This window comes from Balearica regulorum, chromosome Z, assembly GCF_011004875.1.
Source record: "Balearica regulorum gibbericeps isolate bBalReg1 chromosome Z, bBalReg1.pri, whole genome shotgun sequence".
In the NCBI taxonomy this organism is placed as follows: Eukaryota; Metazoa; Chordata; class Aves; order Gruiformes; family Gruidae; genus Balearica; species Balearica regulorum.
The window spans coordinates 65,969,581-65,988,786 of record NC_046220.1 but is presented as its reverse complement, the minus strand read 5'-3'; the positions used below and the strand labels follow the sequence as shown (position 1 = coordinate 65,988,786).

The 19,206-nt window shown below is 42.6% G+C and overlaps 1 protein-coding gene across 4 annotated transcripts in view; it reads left to right on the top strand.

The window, feature by feature from the left end:
- RAB3C (RAB3C, member RAS oncogene family) overlaps positions 1-15,133 on the top strand; it is a 149,051-nt gene extending 133,918 nt beyond the window's left edge. For all 4 annotated transcript variants that reach the window (XM_075739850.1, XM_075739852.1, XM_075739853.1 and 1 more), the window contains one exon: positions 6,779-15,133. In XM_075739850.1, the coding sequence (XP_075595965.1) occupies positions 6,779-6,966 (188 nt within the window). In that variant the 3' untranslated portion in view covers positions 6,967-15,133. The remainder of the gene's footprint in view (positions 1-6,778) is intronic.
- The last annotated feature ends 4,073 nt before the right edge of the window (positions 15,134-19,206 follow it).

The following is a 19,206-nucleotide window of genomic DNA, read 5'->3' as shown; positions in this document are numbered from 1 at the left end:
CACCCTAGAGATCCAGATGGTTTTTGTGCCCCTGTACCCTGATGGTACCAGGGTATACTGTGCACTAGTGTCTATCAAAGCCTTATACTTCTGTGGATCTGATGTGTCAGGCCATCAATTCCACACAGTCTAGTATATTTGATCATCCCTTTCCTCCTCCTGGCCGAAGGCAGGGACCCTCTATTCCTGTTCCTGGTCAGACTATTCACTGTTTGACCCTCGCAGTGCCAGACCAGAAGTCTCCTCACCAGGATCAAGGGAGGTGATTTTAGTTCTTCTGTGTCTGGGAGATCGCTAATTGCCGCCTTGTGTCTCCACAGCATCTACTCTGACAGCCTTCTTGGGTGATCCCTTCTTAACAGCTGTCTTTCCTCTCTGGGGCTTCCAGCTTAAAGGTGGGTTCACCATCTCACTTCCTTATGTCCTCCCCTTGGTCATGCAGAAAGAACCAGAGTGCACGACACGGCAGATGCCTGGGGCTGCCTTTCCCTCTGACTGGAGCAAGAGAGGACTGATTTCTTGGGGTCCCTCTGACAGCCAAGGCACTGGCTCGTAGGTATGAGGAGGTACAGAGATTTTCTTCGAAGTTTTGGTGCCAAGAAGACACCTTCTCCACAGCTGGTGTGCCCATATCTGGGCAATACATCGCTGCCAAGCTGTTACAATATGACACTGGGGCGCTTTGCATCACTTTCCTCCATATGGCCCATGTGCACAGGGCATCCTTTGGGTCTTTGTAGACCTCATCATCATCTAGATCACTGTAGAGGACTTGCAGCACCACTAATTCTCTCAGGTACTGGATGCCTTCATCTGTGGTAGTCCACTTTCCTGGGGAGTTCACAAGATCTTCCTTGAATGGATATCTTGCCTTCACACTTGAGAAGAGCCATCTCTAGAGACTGCAGTTTGCCTCTTTTCCAATTGCTCTCTCAACTTCCTGTTTCCTAGCAAAGGATCCCGGTTATTGGGCTTCCCTACTTTCCAGTTGCTGACTGTCAGCCCCATTATCCCAGCATCAAAGCAGCCAGGCAGCAACCTGCTCACCTGACTGGTGGCTGTCATCTTTCCACATATCTTGAAGTTCTGATGAGGTCAGGGACTGGGTAGTTTCTGCTTCCTGTCTGATTTCTCTCACTTCTTCCTCCCACTTCTTTGCTGAAGGACCAGCTTCCTAATCAAACCTTTCCTCCTCTTCTTCCTCCTCCCTTACTATTCGATGGTATGGACCCGTTGACCTCCTTGTCCACTGTTTCTTTTTCACTACTGGGACAATTACTGTAGTTGTTGGTTTTTGGGTCCCTATCTCAACCATGGTGTCCTCAGATGCAGTTTGGGTCACTGCTTCAACCACAGTCCTCTGAGAGTACTGCACTGTAGCTCTATAGGGACAGGCCTGGCCCCAATACAGTGCTAGAAGCTCCTGGTTTTCACTGGGGTAGGCAAGGCACCCTTCTATCAGGTGGCACGTCAATTTGCCAGGGTTGCCTGCCTGTTCAGGTGTGAAGTCCCAGGTTATAGGAGGTGATGACCATCCTAGGAACCTGCCCAAATCCTTGCACACACCCTGCCACCCAGGGACCAGCACCTCAGGGTGCATTTCAGTATCGCCTCATCCAAAAGTTGTCTTCTCTTAAAGCAGGACAAGACCAAATTCCACAAAATGCATAATATGCTGACAGTATTAATTAGTATTAAACAGCTCACATAAGGGTGAACAAGGACCTCGGGAGCCTGGATAATAAAACCATCCACATCAGTCCTGGGTAGGGAGAGAAAAATGCATTCCCTCATTGTCTCCACAAGGTAGCTCCCCCAGCACAGCAATAATATCCAAGTCAGGGCAAGGCACAGAGCCATTGTTTGTATTAGCATGTTCCCAAGTTCCTTCATCCTTCCCACAAAATAGGTCCTCAGCACAGTAAGGCCATCAATGCCAAGGCAAAGCACAGAGCCATTATTTGTATTAATGTTCCCAAGCTCAGCAAAATAAAGAGGTAAGCAGTGCAGCTAACAAACTCCATGAGCCACACAGGAGCTTGCCACTTAATAACTGCTATAGCTGTACCACACTTAATACGCAACTGCCGTTGTCGTGCCCAACACTGAGTGCCAAAAATGACTGTGGTGGTTTAACCTTGGCTGGACATTAGGTGTCCACCAAGCTACTCTATCATTCCCCTCTGCAGCTGGACAGGGAGGGAGAAAAGTAAGATGGGGAAAAAAAAAACCAAACCTAAACCAAAACCAAACTCATGGGACAATATAAAAGGAGTTTAATAAAGCAAAAGCTAAAGTCCACACACGGAAGCAAAGCAAAAGCAAAACACTTACTCTCTACTTCCCATCAGCAGGCGATGTCCGGCCACCTCCCACAAAGCAGGGCTTCAGTATGTGTAGTGGTTGCTCTGGAAGACAAATGTCATAAAAACTGAATTCCCCTTCTTTCTCCCCCTTTCTCTTAGCTTTTATTGCTGAGCAGAGGTCATATGGCATGGAATATCCCTTTGGTCAGTTGGGGTCAGCTGTCCTGGCTGTGTCCCCTCCCAAGATCTTGCCCACCCCCAGCCTACTGGTGAGGTGAGGGGGATGCTGGAGAGACAGCCTTGGTGCAGTGCCAGCACTGCTCTGCAGGAGCCGAAACCCTGCTGTGTTACCAGCACCTTGCTGGCTACCAGTGCACAGCACTATGGGGGCTGCTGTGGGGAAATTAACTCCGTCTCAGCCAGACCCATACACAGTTATTCTGTCTTCTTATCTGTAAAAACTGCTCCCCTCAGAAATGTCCTTAACATTCATTCTTCTTCCTGTCATCTTCAAGGCTTTGGTGTGCCATTCCTCATTGTCCCTCAACCCTTCCGCCCTCTGGTCCTGCTTGTTCCTCTTTAGACCAGCTGCTTTCCTCCTGTTTCCTGTGGAGCAGACACTGACAGTTGTGGAAGGATTTGACTGTGTTACTGTCCTAGAGTTGCAACAGGTTTCAACAGGAAGCACTGAAAATGTGCGGGATCTTCCTTCCCCCAAGCAGTCCCCAAGAGATCTGAAGTCTCCTGCATGGAGCTCTGCAGGAGGGCTGAAGCCACTAGCAAGTGAGGCTACCCTGGCTTTCTCCATTTTCCTTCTAGTTTAGAACAAAGGAGACGTGTAAGCCAAGCTGAGCTAAACAATGACATGTAGATTCAGACCTCCTCCCAGTATATGATTTCTGTATACAGTCTTTTATTATGCACAGTTTTCCTGTTTTCCAGGGAAAAGTGGAAAGGAAAATTTTGCACAGCAATGTATACTCATACTTGTGACGTTATTCTTACATTTCTTGCTGATAGTAACAGAAGTTGTATGACCAAATCCTGTACAATATTTATACCTCTTATTATCTAAACTACCTATAAACACTGATTTTGGCCTGTGTTTAGCTCCAATGCATTTAAACAATTTAGCACCTTGTGACATTTCAGCACAAGGCACCTTATGTAAATTAAAAATATGAAGAAAATTTAGAACAGAGAGTTAAGTTTTTGGATTGGTTATCAGTGCATGCTGGGATGCCACGCCAGACTAAATATAATTACCTGCTGTATTTCTAGGCTAGTACTCAAACATGCAAAAGATACATGGTAAGCAGTTATAGGACTGAATGTGCACATTACATCCTGTTTAGATGTCAGATTAAATACCTAGTACTAATGTGATAAAAGATGTCAAGGACAATGAGAAAAGCTTCAATAGATATGTTAGTGGTAAAAGGAGGATGAGGGAAAATATGGGTCCCCTCCGGAATGAAACGGGTGTCTTCTTTGCCTCAGTTTTCACTGGCAAATGCTTGAGCCACACTGCCCAGGTTGCAGAAGGCAGGGACTGGGAGAATGCAGAACCGCCCGCTGTAGGAGAAGATCAGGTTCGAGAATATCTAAGGAACCTGAAGGTGCACAAGTCCATGGGACCTGATGAGTTGCATCCGCAGGTCTCGAGGGAACTGGCGGATGAAGTGGCCAGGCCACTCGCCATCATATTTGACTGGCAGTCTGGTGAAGTTCCCACTGACTGGAAAAGGGGGAACATAACCTCCATTTTTAAGAAGGGTAAAAAGGAAGACCCAGGAAACTACAGGCTGGTCAGTCTCACCTCTGTGCCTGGCAAGATTATGGAGCAGACCCTCCTGGAGACTATGCTCAGGCCCATGGAAAATAAGGAGGTGACTGGTGACAGCCAACACAGCTTCACTAAGGACAAATCGTGCCTGACAAACTTGGTGGCCTTCTGTGATGGGGTTACAGCGTTGGTGGATAAAGGAAAGGGCAACTGACGTCATCTACCTGGACTTGTGTAAGGCATTTGACACTGTCCCACACAACATCCTCGTCTCTAAATTGGAGAGACATGGATTTGATGGATGGGCCACTCGGTGGATAAGGAATTGGCTGGATGGTTGCACTCAAAGAGTTGTGGTCAACAGCTCCATGTCCAAGTGGAGCACAGTGACGAGTGGTGTTCCTCTGGGGAAGGTACTGGGACCGGCACTGTTCAACATCTTTGTCAGCGACATGGATAATGGGATTGAGTGCACCCTCAGCAAGTTTGCCGACGACACCAAGCTGTGTGGTGTGGTGTGGTCGACACGCTGGAAGGAAGGGATGCCATCCAGAGGGACCCTGACAGGCTTGAGTGGTGGGCCCATGTGAACCGCATGAGGTTCAACAAGGCCAAGTGCAAGGTCCTGCACGTGGGTCAGCACAATCCCAAACAATGGATCAAAAGCAGCCCTGAGTAGAAGGACTTGGGGGTATTGATTGATGAGAAGCTCAACATGAGCCAGCAGTGTGCGCTTGCAGCCCAGAAAGCCAACCGTGTCCTGGGCTGCATCAAAAGAGGCATGACCAGCAGGTCGAGGGAGGTGATCCTGCCCCTCTACTCTGCTCTTGTGAGACCCCACCTGGAGTACTGTGTCCAGCTCTGGGGGCCCCAGTACAGGAGAGACATGGAGCTGTTGGAGCAAGTCCAGAGGAGGGCCATGAAGCTGATCAGAAGGCTGGAGCACCTCTCCGATGAGGACAGGCTGAGAGAGTTGGGATTGTTGAGCCTGGAGAAAAGAAGGCTTTGGGGAGATCTAATTGCAGCTTATCAGTATCTGAAGGGGGCCTACAGGAAAGATGGTGAGGGACTGTTTATCAGGGAGTGTAGTGACAGGACAAGGGGTCATGGGTACAAGCTGAAGGAGGGTCGATTTAGATTAGGTATTAGAAAGAAATTCTTTGCTGTGAGGGTGGTGAGGCAGTGGAACAGGTTGCCCAGAGAGGTTGTGGAGGCCCCCTCCCTGGAAGTGTTCAAGGCCCGGTTGGATGGGGCTTTGGGCAACACGGTCTAGTGGAGGGTGTCTCTGCCCGCAGCAGGGGGGTTGGATCTAGATGATCTTTGAGGTCCCTTCTGACCCAAACCATTCTATGATTCTATGATTCTATGATTCTATGATTCTATGATTTAAATTTCAAGTGGCCTTTTGAAATAGAAGATTTGCCCATTCACTAGAAAACACGTATAACATAAAAACACCCCGAAAACCTACAAAAAGCTGTTTTCTGCTCTTCCAAGAATTTCAAGTGAGTAACATATTCTTTCTGAGATTTTTCTCATAATTAAACATGGTGGTAGTTGCACATTGTTATTCAGATTTAATCTGAAACAATCTGCAAAGACTAAGCCACATCTGTAAAATTACCAGTGTATCATACATTTTGTAAACTGTTTTAATACTGAACTCTTAGGCAGCGGAAGCACAGAAGTAGGAGAATGTTTTCAATTACCAGGGAAGCCTCAGGTGAGCAATGTGGGAACTGTGGGAAGAGGTGGTGCGTGGGGTAAAAGGCTTAGAAAACAAGAAATTAAAAAACACAAATGTTTTGCAAAGAAAGCAAGAGCATGGGAAGACCCAGCACTGGCAGAAGCCTGCTAGATTGCAGACTGACCAGCAAGTTGCAAACCTGGCCCAGACGAAGGAGGCAGATGTGGGAAATGAAACATGGGACAAATGGGGGCAGAGAAGAGAGCTTAGGAAAGCTGCCTCTGCTCCATAAAGGCTTCCAGTGTCCCCTCTGGGTTAAGGACAGCTCTGATTTTTGCCTTTGGGGTGGTCTTTGGGAATGGATAGATAAAAAGTCCTTCTGTATAAATTAATTAAGCAAGTTTTCTTCCTTATGTATATTTGTGTATTTTTTTATTAATTTGGTTTGTGAGGTTGGGAGTTCCTTTGATCCCATGGATTCACCTCTAACTTAAGTACATATCAAACTGCAGAAATCCTTCCTTGTCTTGCTTGGGTTTTTTACCTGGTTATTTCCAAATACAGTTATCTGTTTTGGCACCAGGTTACTGACATGATGGAAGTGGCTGTTTCCAGCTGAATAATGCTCAGAGGAACTTAATAGTTACAGATGGAGCAGTAGATTATTCCTTCCTAATGACTGGATACATAGGGCATTTCTAAAATAATAATACTCTGAAACTGGTATCAATCTTTAGATCAAACTGTTTTAAAGTAGAATTTGCCTAAGGGAATGTATTTGGGCCAGTTCTGATCTGGCTTGGTATAAAGCAAATAGCACTAGTGTACTTACTCTGATTGTGCTACAATTTCAACTGCTCTTCCAATATCACCCTTTTTATATATGTGGTCTCACAGGCTTGCTTTCTGAGTGTCTCTTCCTTGCCCTATAAAAGTTTGTATATTTATTTGAGACAGTGGAATGTGCATTGAACATAAACATGTTGTTTATTTTCTTAGGATTTGAATTTTTTGAAACAAGTGCCAAGGACAACATTAACGTCAAGCAGACGTTTGAGCGACTCGTGGATATCATCTGTGACAAAATGTCAGAAAGTCTGGAGATGGATCCCACCATTGCTGCCAGCAAGCAGAACACACGGCTAAAGGACACCCCTCCTCCACAGCAGCCCAACTGCGGCTGTTAATGCCGCTATCAGCAAAGGCAGCTCCAGTGCGTTCTGTTGCCAACAGAGTATTTATGAATGGTCTATATGCCTTTATTTATACTGTCTTATAAATTTATTTGGGAGAAAAGTCTTTTATTTTACATCAGCATCTGCTTGAGTTTGTGTATGGAGATGGAGAGGTTATTGGTTTGAAAGGACGATCCATTTAGCATCTGGCTTTTGCATGCAGGATGGCTATTAGTTTCTCTTTTTACTGTTTTACATTACACTTACTTCAGCTGGTGCCATGTCCTCGGACCACATTTGCCTAGAATTGACTCTTGCTTCATCAGTTTCAAATTATATAGTTGAATTCTTAGGGTAGTGGCCAAGGTGTTTTGAATAAGCTTCCTGGTGCCACTTATATTTTCTCATGACTGAAAATCAATTTAGAAATATTCCTCTAGTAAGCCAATCCCTCATTCTGTCCAGATCATTTGCATAAGGGACACTTCCTGGAGTGTATTGCTTTGGCAAGTCTACATTCATTATGTTACACATCATGGCTGATGGGAAATTGCAGATGTAAGAAAGAAGTTAGTTCCTGGACCCAAAGCCACCAAACTTCCCTTTGAGTTTCCAACTGGATGTGATATTCACTACAGAACCTCAGAGATATTAGGTACTTCATCCTATTTGGATAGCTATTATGTCTACATTTCCATGGGAGCTGCATGTCTATCTAGTACCTTTCTGAAACTGGACATAATTTCTCATTCCATCATTACAGAGATCCCAGTAGTACCTACCCCAGCAGTGGAGGGCTGGCTAGCTCTTCCCATTTCTACTTGCATGAGATATTAAACACACAGTTCTATATTACCCCTCAGACAGCCAAATCCATTACACTTGCTTGTTCATAGCCAAAAATTGTCTTGTCATGTTGCTGTCAAACCTGCATACTTAAGTTTTCAGGAATTTCATCACCCATTCAGTCACTGAGACAACCATCACCACAGTGGCTACGAATGCCTGTATTTTACTCAGACCTATTGCAAAAGTGCTGCTGGTGTCAGTGAACTGGAGTTTGACCTAATTTTTACTTTGATGAGGATATCTATTTTGACAAGGCAATCAGAATTTCACAAGATTTTAAAAAACTTTAGGAGTAATAAAAAATTATCAACATTTCTAAAGTTAGGCTGAATACATTCATAGATCAGCAAAAGGCTGTGAAGATAGCAGAATAAAGTACACAAATTCTTTTTTTTTAATAAACTGTTAAAAATAGTCATATTTCACAGTTTTTAAAAGTACTCCTCTAGTAATTGGTGGCAGTTTCTTACATTTGTGCCCTGGAGTACTTTGTACAACTGCTTTCCTTGCATCACAGTGACATTTTTTAACTAACCAGCATAACTGAAGAGGCATTAACTGCTTTATTTTTCCAATTAGAAAAAATTTAGGACAAGGCTGACATTTCTTAAACTGTCTGCAATGAGAAAAATCAGAACACATATTAAACAAAGAAAGTAACACAAGGTACCGTGCACTGCTCACAACTACAAAGAAATCCCTCTGCACACGTTATTTTTTTTGAAGGTAATTTATATAACTCCTGAAAAACACTAGAAGAAAATGGTCACTTTTTTTTTACTCATTAAATAATGTACTTACACTTTGACACAGTAAAAATTACTTCCAAACATGGCATATAGACACATGTAAAATGGATATGACATCAAGGCATTGCATTGGCTGCCTAACTTAAATGGATAAAAGTTCTGGGGTTTTATGCCATGTCTGTCCTGTTAGCTAGTTTACTTAAGCACTTGTTTTCCTAGTAGACATGGAGACTGAACTTCACTTGTTTACTTCCATGCAGAGAAAGCAGTGTCCTCTTTGGAGCTGATGAGCTGCCAGGTGGAAGAGGCATGTGCTATCTCATCCATAACCCTTCCTCTCTCCAGGGATGCTGCTTTTCTTTCCGCCATCTAAGGCAGCATGTTGATACCTGTGCTGAGAGACTTTCATTGATAACCTCTGCACCCACTAGGTGTCAGCTGCTTTGGAAAAATAAGTGTTAAAATGCTGAGGAGGCTTTGTGTGAGATGGCAGGTAGTTTTCCATCCTTTTCTCGTTATGTGCAGTTACTCCTGCTGGAGAAAAGGGAGCAAGGGCAGCCTTGAGACAGCACTCAGCTTCAGCCCTCTGTCCTTTAGAAAAGGTTTGGGTTGTATGTAGTCTGTGCCACCGCAAGCAAGGAGAGAGGAAGACATCATCACATATTACATGAGCTTTGGCCTATTCTGGATCATGCAGCATGGCTACAAGTGCAAATAGTCTTTCAGCGTTGCTCTGGGATGCTTGCTGCAAAATGGTCATCTCCTGTGCACATTGTAACATGGGAAAAAAGCCCAAGATGCTCCTTGCTACAGCCACACCTTGCTTGTACTCCATTGCAATGAATTCCAGAGCCTCCCTGCCTCTTTATGACCATATAGACACTAATCACTGGTGGCAATACATTATTAGCATATATCTTTTTAAATAAATTGAGTGATAGATAAATAGTTCTTTACTTAAGTAGGATTAATTAATTGCTTTTCATTTTGCATCAAGAGTCTGGGCAGAAGAGTAACAACAAAAACAAAGAGGGAGAATCTTTCCTTCACATTTCTGAGACAGCTACCTCTCAGGCCTCCAACATGTCTGACCTTCTGCAATGGGATGGGGAGCATGGAGAAAGCAGCTGCCAGAGTACCATAGCTCATTAGACTGCCAGCCATGTGTTGTAACAAAAAGTCTCATCTGAAGTACGGTAGCAGAACCAGACAGTCTTTAAAAACTCCTAGGAACTTTGTACTGACACTCAGACATTGTCACAGAGTTCAGAATTAGTCAGATTAATTTTTAAAGTGTTCATATCAAACCCTTGAAGGTTTTCAAGACCAGACTGGCTAAAGCCCTGGGAAGACTGCTCAGACCTCTTAGTTGACATTGTTTGAGCAAGAGGTTGGAATGGATGACCTGCTGATGTCCCATCAAACCTAATTTATCCTATCATCCATTCCTCTGAAATTGAAAATGTGTGGAAGTTCAAGCAGATCTTTTCTTAACAATCAAGGTTACCTACTGTTGGCAAAGTAGGCTTTGATTTTCCATCACAGGTTGGCTTTTGTAGCCACATGTTTCACAGCAAAATTGAGTTTTCTGCTATAAAGTGTGGTCAGATTTAGGTCAGGATCATTATGATCTCAGTACCTGTCTCAGCTGGAATGTGGCCATTGTAGAGAAACATGAAAGACAGAGAGGCTTTTGGGGAGTAACTTACTATCCTTTCCCCAAACATTCTAAACTTTTAGTTTGAATTCTGGGGGAACTAGCAGAATTAGGATTTTCATTCTATTTAAAATTATGCCTTGGCCTGTTCATAGGGTAGGATATCCAAAAGCAGCCTGAGTCACTCTAGTTCAGCTCCTTCGATCTGGTTCGGTTCCTATTGACTTACGTGATAGAACTGCAATTTTCTTACATGCAAGTAGAGTTAAGCTGAACACTTTTGGAAATCCCATCCCAACCTCAGCAAGGGCCAAAATTAAACAATCAATGGTTTGTTATTCACACATATCCAACAGTCATCGATCATGAGCTGTTGGAGGAGACAAGCAGGATTTGGTTAGATCCTTCATCTATCCACTGGTGTAGCACAGTTCTGGCAAGAGAAAGTACCAGGCTAAAAAGAGGTCTGTTTTAATGATGGAAGAGGGCTGGATCATTAAACTGAAAACAGGAATAAGAGATCTAAAACTATACTCAGCCTCATCACAATTCTTGGTGAAATATTACTCACACACTTTGCACTAATTTGTTGCACTCTCAGCACAAAAATAGGACTGAACGTCATGGACCTTTATTGGCCCAGCCACAGATAATCCCTTCAGCTGAAATTTAGACCACTTGGTGAGATACAGCAGTTGACACACAGAGCACATTAAATTTCTGAGAGATTAGATGTCTTTGGTCACAGGGTCTTGAGCTCTATAGTGCCAGCTGAACTAATACTACACAACCCATTTTCCAAGTTATGATCTGGACTAAAGCTTTTAGCAGCAGGCTAGTCCTGTGTGTGGGTAATACAGCAGCCTTATACAGCAGCCTTTCTTGCTGCATGATCAAACTAGCGCTCAGAAAATGCCTTGGGAGCACACAAGAGCATGGGACGTGAGTGGTTCTCACGGTGCCTCCTGGCACCTACCTGCCAAACAGCTAGCAAGCACTATTGGGTTGAACCTTCAGATGCATGTTTTTGATTCTGATAAGAGTTCATGTTCACAAGCATTCTAGTCCTTATAGTGCCACTAACCTAATACTGTATCTTTTTGTTGGTGGTGGTTTGTTTATTTAGACCTGTTTGGTGTTTGAAATACATATGAGCTAGCCTGATATTCTATCAAAAAATACTCTTTCTCTCTGAACAGCTGTGTATGTGACTGTTACCTGGAACTATTTGTTCCTTTGTTCTTAATGTAATGCCTAGAGAAACTACCTGAGCAACTACATCTATGTGGCCTTTCCAGAGCACCAGTCTGAAAAATTAAGATTTTTTCTGAGTCTGCTCAGGTCTGTATATTCAGCTGTACCACCTGCACCTTTTTATTTTAGGAATGAAGTGCTATTTCAGGGTGCACAAAATCTGCCAGAGTTTGATACTAACTTTGAGAATGCTTTGCATTTAATTGTCATTTTTAAGACAAAAATGGAGGTACAAATTCTCCACCTGATGATGATTGCCTTTGTTTCTTCAATAGCAGGAATGATGCTGCATTTGCATTCCAAAAGAAGCCCCCCTCCCAGGTTCCCTCCCCTCTACTCTTTTCTATATTTGATTGTGAGAGGCAAGTTTTATGACTTGCATTTTTAAGGGCATCAACTAAATTACTGTTCTGCTGAGTGACAGATTCCTCCTTGGCCTGTTTCATATAGACAGGCCCAGAGTGTATGAGCCTAGTTCTTCTTTAGGTTGACAGATTTAGCAATGTGAGACCATGAGTATGTAAATCCTCATAGATAAACCCTCAGGTGATATAAAGCAACATGTCTTCACTTATGCCAACAGGAGAGTGAGTTGTGTTCATTTACACCATTTAATCCATACACATAGTCTCTTCAGCACATTCTGACTCCAGATTCTCCAAGATTCATAATTTGTCAAGTGTCATTTAAAGAGACAACTCATTTCAATTATTTGAACTATTTCTACCAGTTTTCTTTATTAAAGGGTAAATGTAGTTCACCTTTGCAATTTAAGTTTTTCTTTTTCTTTTCTTTTTTTTTTTTTTTTAACTTTGTTTATCCATGGATTTTCATTGCAGCAAAAATTGTAACTGCACACACATGGTACACACATATACATAGCAGTATATCTTTGACACTCATTCAGTTCCCACTTTTATTTGTTCCTGTTCAGTATAGCCTTCCCTGAACGCCACAATGGAATTTATCCATAAATTCTCATTAGCACCAGAAATCAGCTGGGTTACATTTGCAGACCATAGGTTTATAATCCATGGTTCCAGCAGATGTAGATGGCTTGTCATTTGTAGAATAAAGTACCTCATATATTTGATTTGAAGGGAAAGCAAAAGTCCTAATCTTCCAATGTCTTCAGGATCATGCAAAACATGCAGAAATGAAAGCCAGAGATTGCATACTACTTCTGGTGATAAATTTTCTTGAGTAATTCTGACATGTACCTGCAAATAGTGTTAAATGAAATGTTTGTGCTGTAACTCATGTTTGATATTTTGTCAGTAATGTCAGATGTGTCGTGGCTCAGTTGGACTGTCAGAATATGTAACTTATATACTAGTGTTTGTGGAATTGAAATGTTTTAAATGTTGCATGAAAATATGTTATAAAAATAGATATGTTTTCTATTTTTAAATACCTCAGAACTGAGGAATAATGGGCCAACAAGTGCAATATTTAATTACTCAGTGTATATAAACTTGTGTGAAAGGGAGAGATGTCACGTATGTGTGATAAGCTGTTGATGCCTGTGTGGCTTAAGATTGCCGGTAGATGTATGTGTCTTGTAAAATTTATATAGTAAACACTTTACCAGTGTAGTGTAAGAATATCATTAAGTCATTTAAACTATTTTCCATATATGAGATGATGGTAAAAGATATTTGTATGTTTATTGCAAGTGCATGTCAATTTTACTTTTAGAGTTGTGAGTGTCCTTTTTGAAAATGACCGTGTTACACCAACACTAGTGGGACAGCGCTTTCAGTCAGAAGATGCTTGTAACCGTTTCTAAACTACCTGCCTATATTTTTAAAGTATGTTCTCCAGAAGCGTTAAAAGAACCTCCTAGAGCTCAGCAGTTCTGGTGAGTTGTTTATGCTTAAAGAATCATTTACGTGGTCTATCTGCCTGTATTTCATAACACTACATGGGCATGTTTTCTTTAATCTGAAATAGTTAACTTGTAATACTTACCTGAAATATTAAATAAAATTACCCCATACTCTTGCAGATGACTTGGCAAACTTCAGTCGATGCCTTGAGTTAACATTTTTGGGAACAACTTAAGTTCACAGTCAAAGTGGTCCAGCACAGTAGATGGTGACCTTAATTAGTCATTTCTGCCAATTAAGTTTCTTAACTTTTCTTGATCCTAAAGGTGGAAGATACACCCTTAAATACATTGACCCCCAAACTCTTCACTCAACTCTTACATGGCCTTCAACATTGAACAACTCCACTGTGAGCAGTAAAGCTGAGATATAAATGGAAACAAAATGCAGCCTGGAATCTAACCATGAATTAAGAGGAGACATCCAATAATAGTTTATTTTTCCGTTCCTGTTATCCTTGCATATTTCTAATAGTTCTCTAAGCACATGAGCAAGGCCATCACTATTCAGCAAAACTCTTGGGTACATTTGGGACCTTAAAACCTGAATCACTGCTCTGCTGTGAGTTCCCAGCTGTGCCCACAGACTCTGCAGAGGAGAAGCTCATTCTTGCTACATCTCTGGTTACAAAGGAACGCATCATTCGCCTTGGGAATTTGCTAAATAGAGACAGGCCACTGAATCTGAGCCAAGGGGAGTAACTGGTTGTGCTGAACAATTTTCATGACAAATTATTTTCATTAGTACCACATTAAAAGGTACATAAGTAGATTTTTAGTTTGATCTGATGCATTTTTGTGACAATGTACAAGGTTCATTTATGTTTTGTTGTGGGTTTTTTTTTTTTAAATTAGCTTGATCAGGAGAAGAAAGAAACTGTAAGGCCTACTAGAAATCAGTATCATGGGTTTCTTTTCCTATGTCATCAAATAGTTTCTCTGAGAAAGCAAAGTAGCCAGATTGCATTAAATAGCACAGAACAGTACTTGCAATGACCTGAGCAGCCCTTAAAAATCTCCCTTTTTTTGTATCTTCTGCTATGAAGACTTCTGCAAAATTATACAGACCAGAGTGAAATAAAAATGTATGTGGAGAGAAATTTGGGATTACTTAATAAAAAAAGCAAATTCTTGATATCTTTATGGCTGAGCAGCAAAGTAACAGTCATAATACATAAGAGGTACCACAATAAATACAGATATACTGACTGCTACAGGACTGAGGATGCTTTACCTAAAATTTTTCTTGCTAAATGACCTGTCTGTTCAAGGGTTGGCAGATAATTTTAACTAGTAGCTTTATTATTCTTCCTAGACCTGTGATTACATACACAAAGATAAATGCTTACCTTGAAAATATGTAGCTGTTCTGGCTCCCTCAAGCTAACTTGCTTGCTGAATTGTTCTTGAAGAAAAGTTGAAATACGTGCTTAGGATATATTAGTGAGGAGGTGAGACTCAGTCTGTCCCTCCTCCTCTGACTCTTACTGCATTATAGTTACTGTGGTTTTAAAAACCGTTAGTTTAAAATGCTGCTGAGTGACAAATTTTGTGAATCTTCTGCATACATCCACAGGAGCTCTTGTCTGAATGTGAAGTGCAAGTTTTATCCATGTGCAGAGTTTTAATTCTATGTGGACGTAGAGACCATGTGTATTCCATTGGGTACTCTGTATGTGACTTCTGTATACAAAGTGAATTTTGTTTGTTTAAATTTTGTTGGAAGTTTTTTTTTTCCTTTTGCAATTACAATAAATATTCAAGAGACTATATTCATCAATATCTTGCTAGTGGTGAAATGGTCTTACCCTCCTCCTGCCTCTGTTTATTTCCTTTCACTTGCTAAAACTGGGAGAGAATTACTTCAATTTCAAAAATATAATGGACAACGATACCACATTTGCAGTAATTCATTTCATTAATATCCTCTCAGTAGCACTGGTGAATTGTAGTCCCATCTGAATCCCACAGAATTCACTGGAGACTTTGCCATAGGAGTCTGCAGGAAAAAGATTAGACATTTCCCTACCAAAAGCACACTGTCATCTCAGCCTATACACTGACCCTTTAAAATGGGGCAAAGTTTTTTCTTTTGACTTTTCACTGTATAAACTGTTAAACAGTATCTCTGCCTGTTGGATGCTGTTATTAGTTAGTCATGTAATCTTAGCCCAAATTAGCCCTCTCAATTGTGTTGGGTGGTATTTCACACAAATTGTAATATATGACTGTCCAGGTATTGCTTTTTTCTAGACACACACCCCTCCTTGTGCTGGTTTGAACTGTGCTGTGACTCTGGAATTTATCTTCCCTCCACATAAATCCTAATCTTCAACTGATCTGTTGAACAGGTCACACTGATCCCTGTGCCCCCTCAGCTCCTGCTCGCAGGAGTCTACCTGCAAACTCCTTTAGCACACATTCCCTCTTGTTGTTCCACTGCTTCAATCAAGTCCCCCAGTTTTTCCAGTATATTTACGTCTCATCGGCAGAGTAATCATTGCCTGATTAATGCCTTGTTCTCACTCAAAACCCAGTGCTTCCTAGCTTTTTGCTTGGGATCCTGTCCGTATCTCCAAGCAGGTTTGTGCTGAGGGGGTCTGTCTGTGCAGCTCACTGCCCTCACTCATAGAGCTTCTCTTTCTGGAACCAGCTCTTGCCATCAAATCACCTCTGAGAATGAAACTCCTTCATTTCTCCTGGCTACCAGCAAACATAGTGTCTTCTCCATCCACCTTTCTCATGCCATTGCTCTGTGAGATTGGCCCTAATGTACTTGCTCTGCCTACTAGGGTGAGCAGGAGACAAGAGAATGAGGGGTAAGAGGAGGAGAATAATGCGGAAGGAACTGACAACTTCTGATGGATACCTTGGAATGAGGTATTTTTGAATTTCTGTTATTTTGAATATGTTGGGAGTGTTAATATATAAGACTAGACTAGAGACAAATCACAGATGGGTAGATGAGAACGGTGATCTACTAGGATAAAAACTGTCTCAACAAAAGGTGTTTCTAGCTCAAGAAAACCCATTTTTAACTTATCTCCACTCAGAGGGCTGGAGAAAGAGATAGAAAGTCCCTAACCACCAAAGCAAAAGACATGGGAAAAGATGCTGGAAAGGGGAGATGTAAAGTGGCACAGAAAAGATTCCTGACTGAGTAAGAAAGGGCAAGCAGGCAGAATGTACCAGTGAAGTAAGGGTGGATGACTTAGCAATGTGATCCACCAAAATCAAGGAAGGCAAACTATGGGCTTACACCTGACTGAAGGGACTCTGCAAGTTAATGAGAAAACTGAGGCAGTTAAGTGCAAGGAGGGTTAGTTGTTTTTTGTACAGACCTGTGCAACTCTTGAGCTGTAAAATGAAAAACAAAGGTGCCTTCAAAAATCTTACAAAGTGCCTGCTATATCTGTGTGGCTGCACCCAAGCAAGATCCTGAAGAATTAAACTGTAAATTGGGAGATTTATAGCTTAACTAGTTGACGTCAGGAAAAGATGTGCTTTAAGCCATGGTGAACTCAGGTCATCAGTGGCAGGCAGAGGCGATGGGAAGCTGGCGTGAGTTCCTGTCCGCTGTCATGTCCTCTGTGAGGGTCTGGTCCCAGTGCTTCACTGGGGCTCAAGAAGCTGGCAGTGCTGGAGGAGTGGCAGGATGAGGAGAAACCTCAAGCCCAATAACTGACTAAGCCCAAGAGTGAGCTCAGGCAGCTCTGCAACCCACCGCAGCAGGATGGAAAATGAGACCAGAGACCATTCCAACCATAGAAAAAAGTTGTGGAAGGGCCAAAGCTCATCCAAACTCCCCGTTTTTAGGAAGATGAAAGCCAACTTCTTGGAGAGTTAGAATCTCTAGGATTACACTCCACTTCCTAACAGCTGCCCCAGGGGAGGGTATCTGGGGCCTTCCCTAAGCAGGAACATGCTCCTCTGAGGAGATACTGCCTTTTCCTCACGTCCAAGCAAATGCAAAGAGTGATGTTGGGCAGGCAAATTATCACCCTTAATGAGGCAGTGCAGCTAGGCCCAAACAAGTCGGCCAAGCGCAGCCATAAGCATGCTCACAGCACAGCAGCCTCGCTCTGTGGCCCGTGCTGGGTTTTCTGAGGCCCCAGGAAGTGCGTACGCTCTTGTTTCAAACCAGTGCCTGTGGTTAGAAAATAAGTCTATGAATAGCTGTGGAACATCTGGGGCTGCCACATAGGATGTCTGCCTCTTGCCAGCCTCTTAAAGTTTTAAAGCTTAAATAAGGTTTTAGGAATATAACATCAATCAGCCATTTTTAAAAGCCCTGCCCTGCTTTTCTTTCAAAATGTACCCTAAGAGCAAAGCTGGCCACAGCATGTCTTCTTTTTTACTGTTATTTTTACTACTCAACAAACCAGAAAAACACTTAGCCCTTGACCCCGATACTACCAGATCCTTGGCAGGTCAGCAATGCAATGCATGCAGCTTGCGCTGCTCCACATGCCACCCAGCCAGCCTTGCCTTGCAGCAGTGAGGCGGCCGTCAGCTCAGGCAACATCTGGTAGGTGTCTCAGGTGGAACTTGCCTTTGGGTCATCTCTTTTATTTCAGTTGGAAAACAACATCAGAAACTGTGCAGAAAATAAAGCCCATTTCAAATGGCAGTTTCTCTCTTCAGTAGTTAACAATAGCAAGACAAGTTTTCTGATGTCTTCCCTGAATGAGGGCACAGAACTGTCCACATGCCACCTGGCAAAGCAGAAAACCACTAAGGTTTTACTGTATAACTAAAGTCAACATGCAACAAATATCACCTTGCCCCGATGCAGGATAGAAACTTCTGCACTGGCATTACTGACAAGCTGGTTAAACAGCCTCCTTTCACCTCACAAGGAATAGGGACCATCTACCAGGATGCGGTACTTGGTGGCCATTTCAAGGCTGGAGGAGGTCACTTAACCCGGGGCACGCACAGGATTTCAGACACAACCTTTCATTTCATGATTCCTATGCTTTTGGTCAATAGGCTGGCTGCTATCTGCTTTTATTATATGGGTGCTTTCTGTACCATGGTATTAAAGGAAGAAGCACCTGGCCCTGGGATGAGAATTTCAGTCTGGAAATTGCCTAATTCCTCCTCTGCATGTGACTTCCAATTTTGTCCCACTAATTACTTTCCTGAAACATAATAATAGAAATTCCTGAAATATAAGAGTAGGGATTTTTCCTATTGCATTAGCAGATAATGACTTTGCTATTACATTTCGGAGGGAGCCGGAAGGACAACTTATTAACCTTCTCTCTTGCATTACCAGTCTTGGCTAAAGGTAACCCATGCCTGCACAGTCCCATAATGCAGAAATCACTAACTCAGCATGGCAGGTGTCTGGCAACTGATACCAAAGCAAAATGAAGAAATCTAAGAACTACATCTGTTGCTGGCAACAGATTTTCCCCCTGCTTTGAGCTCGTTGGTGGGCTAACCTCATGAGCTTGGGTCAGTGGCCTTGGTGTCTCACTGCTACACAAACAGATGCTTTCTCCTCTATTCACTGCTTATATTCCAAAGAGAAACCATGACCTTTTAGTGCTGGAATTCTGGGAAGTGAGTCTTATTTTTTTGAAAATGAGGTCACATAACCAGAAGAACCATTCCCTGTTCCAGGAAAGGTGCGGATAAATGCAGCACTCAAATAATAAGCCATGGCATATGTGCATGATGATGATGATGAGAGACAAGCCACAGCAGGAAAAGGCAGCTGCGCCTGGATGGCTTGATGACCACAGATAACATGCAAAGCCACTTCCAAGTATGAGCAATGGAAACTATGATCTTGTGGGCAGCCTTTTCCCTGGTCATCTGCTTGCCTTTAGCCACCCTTCACGATC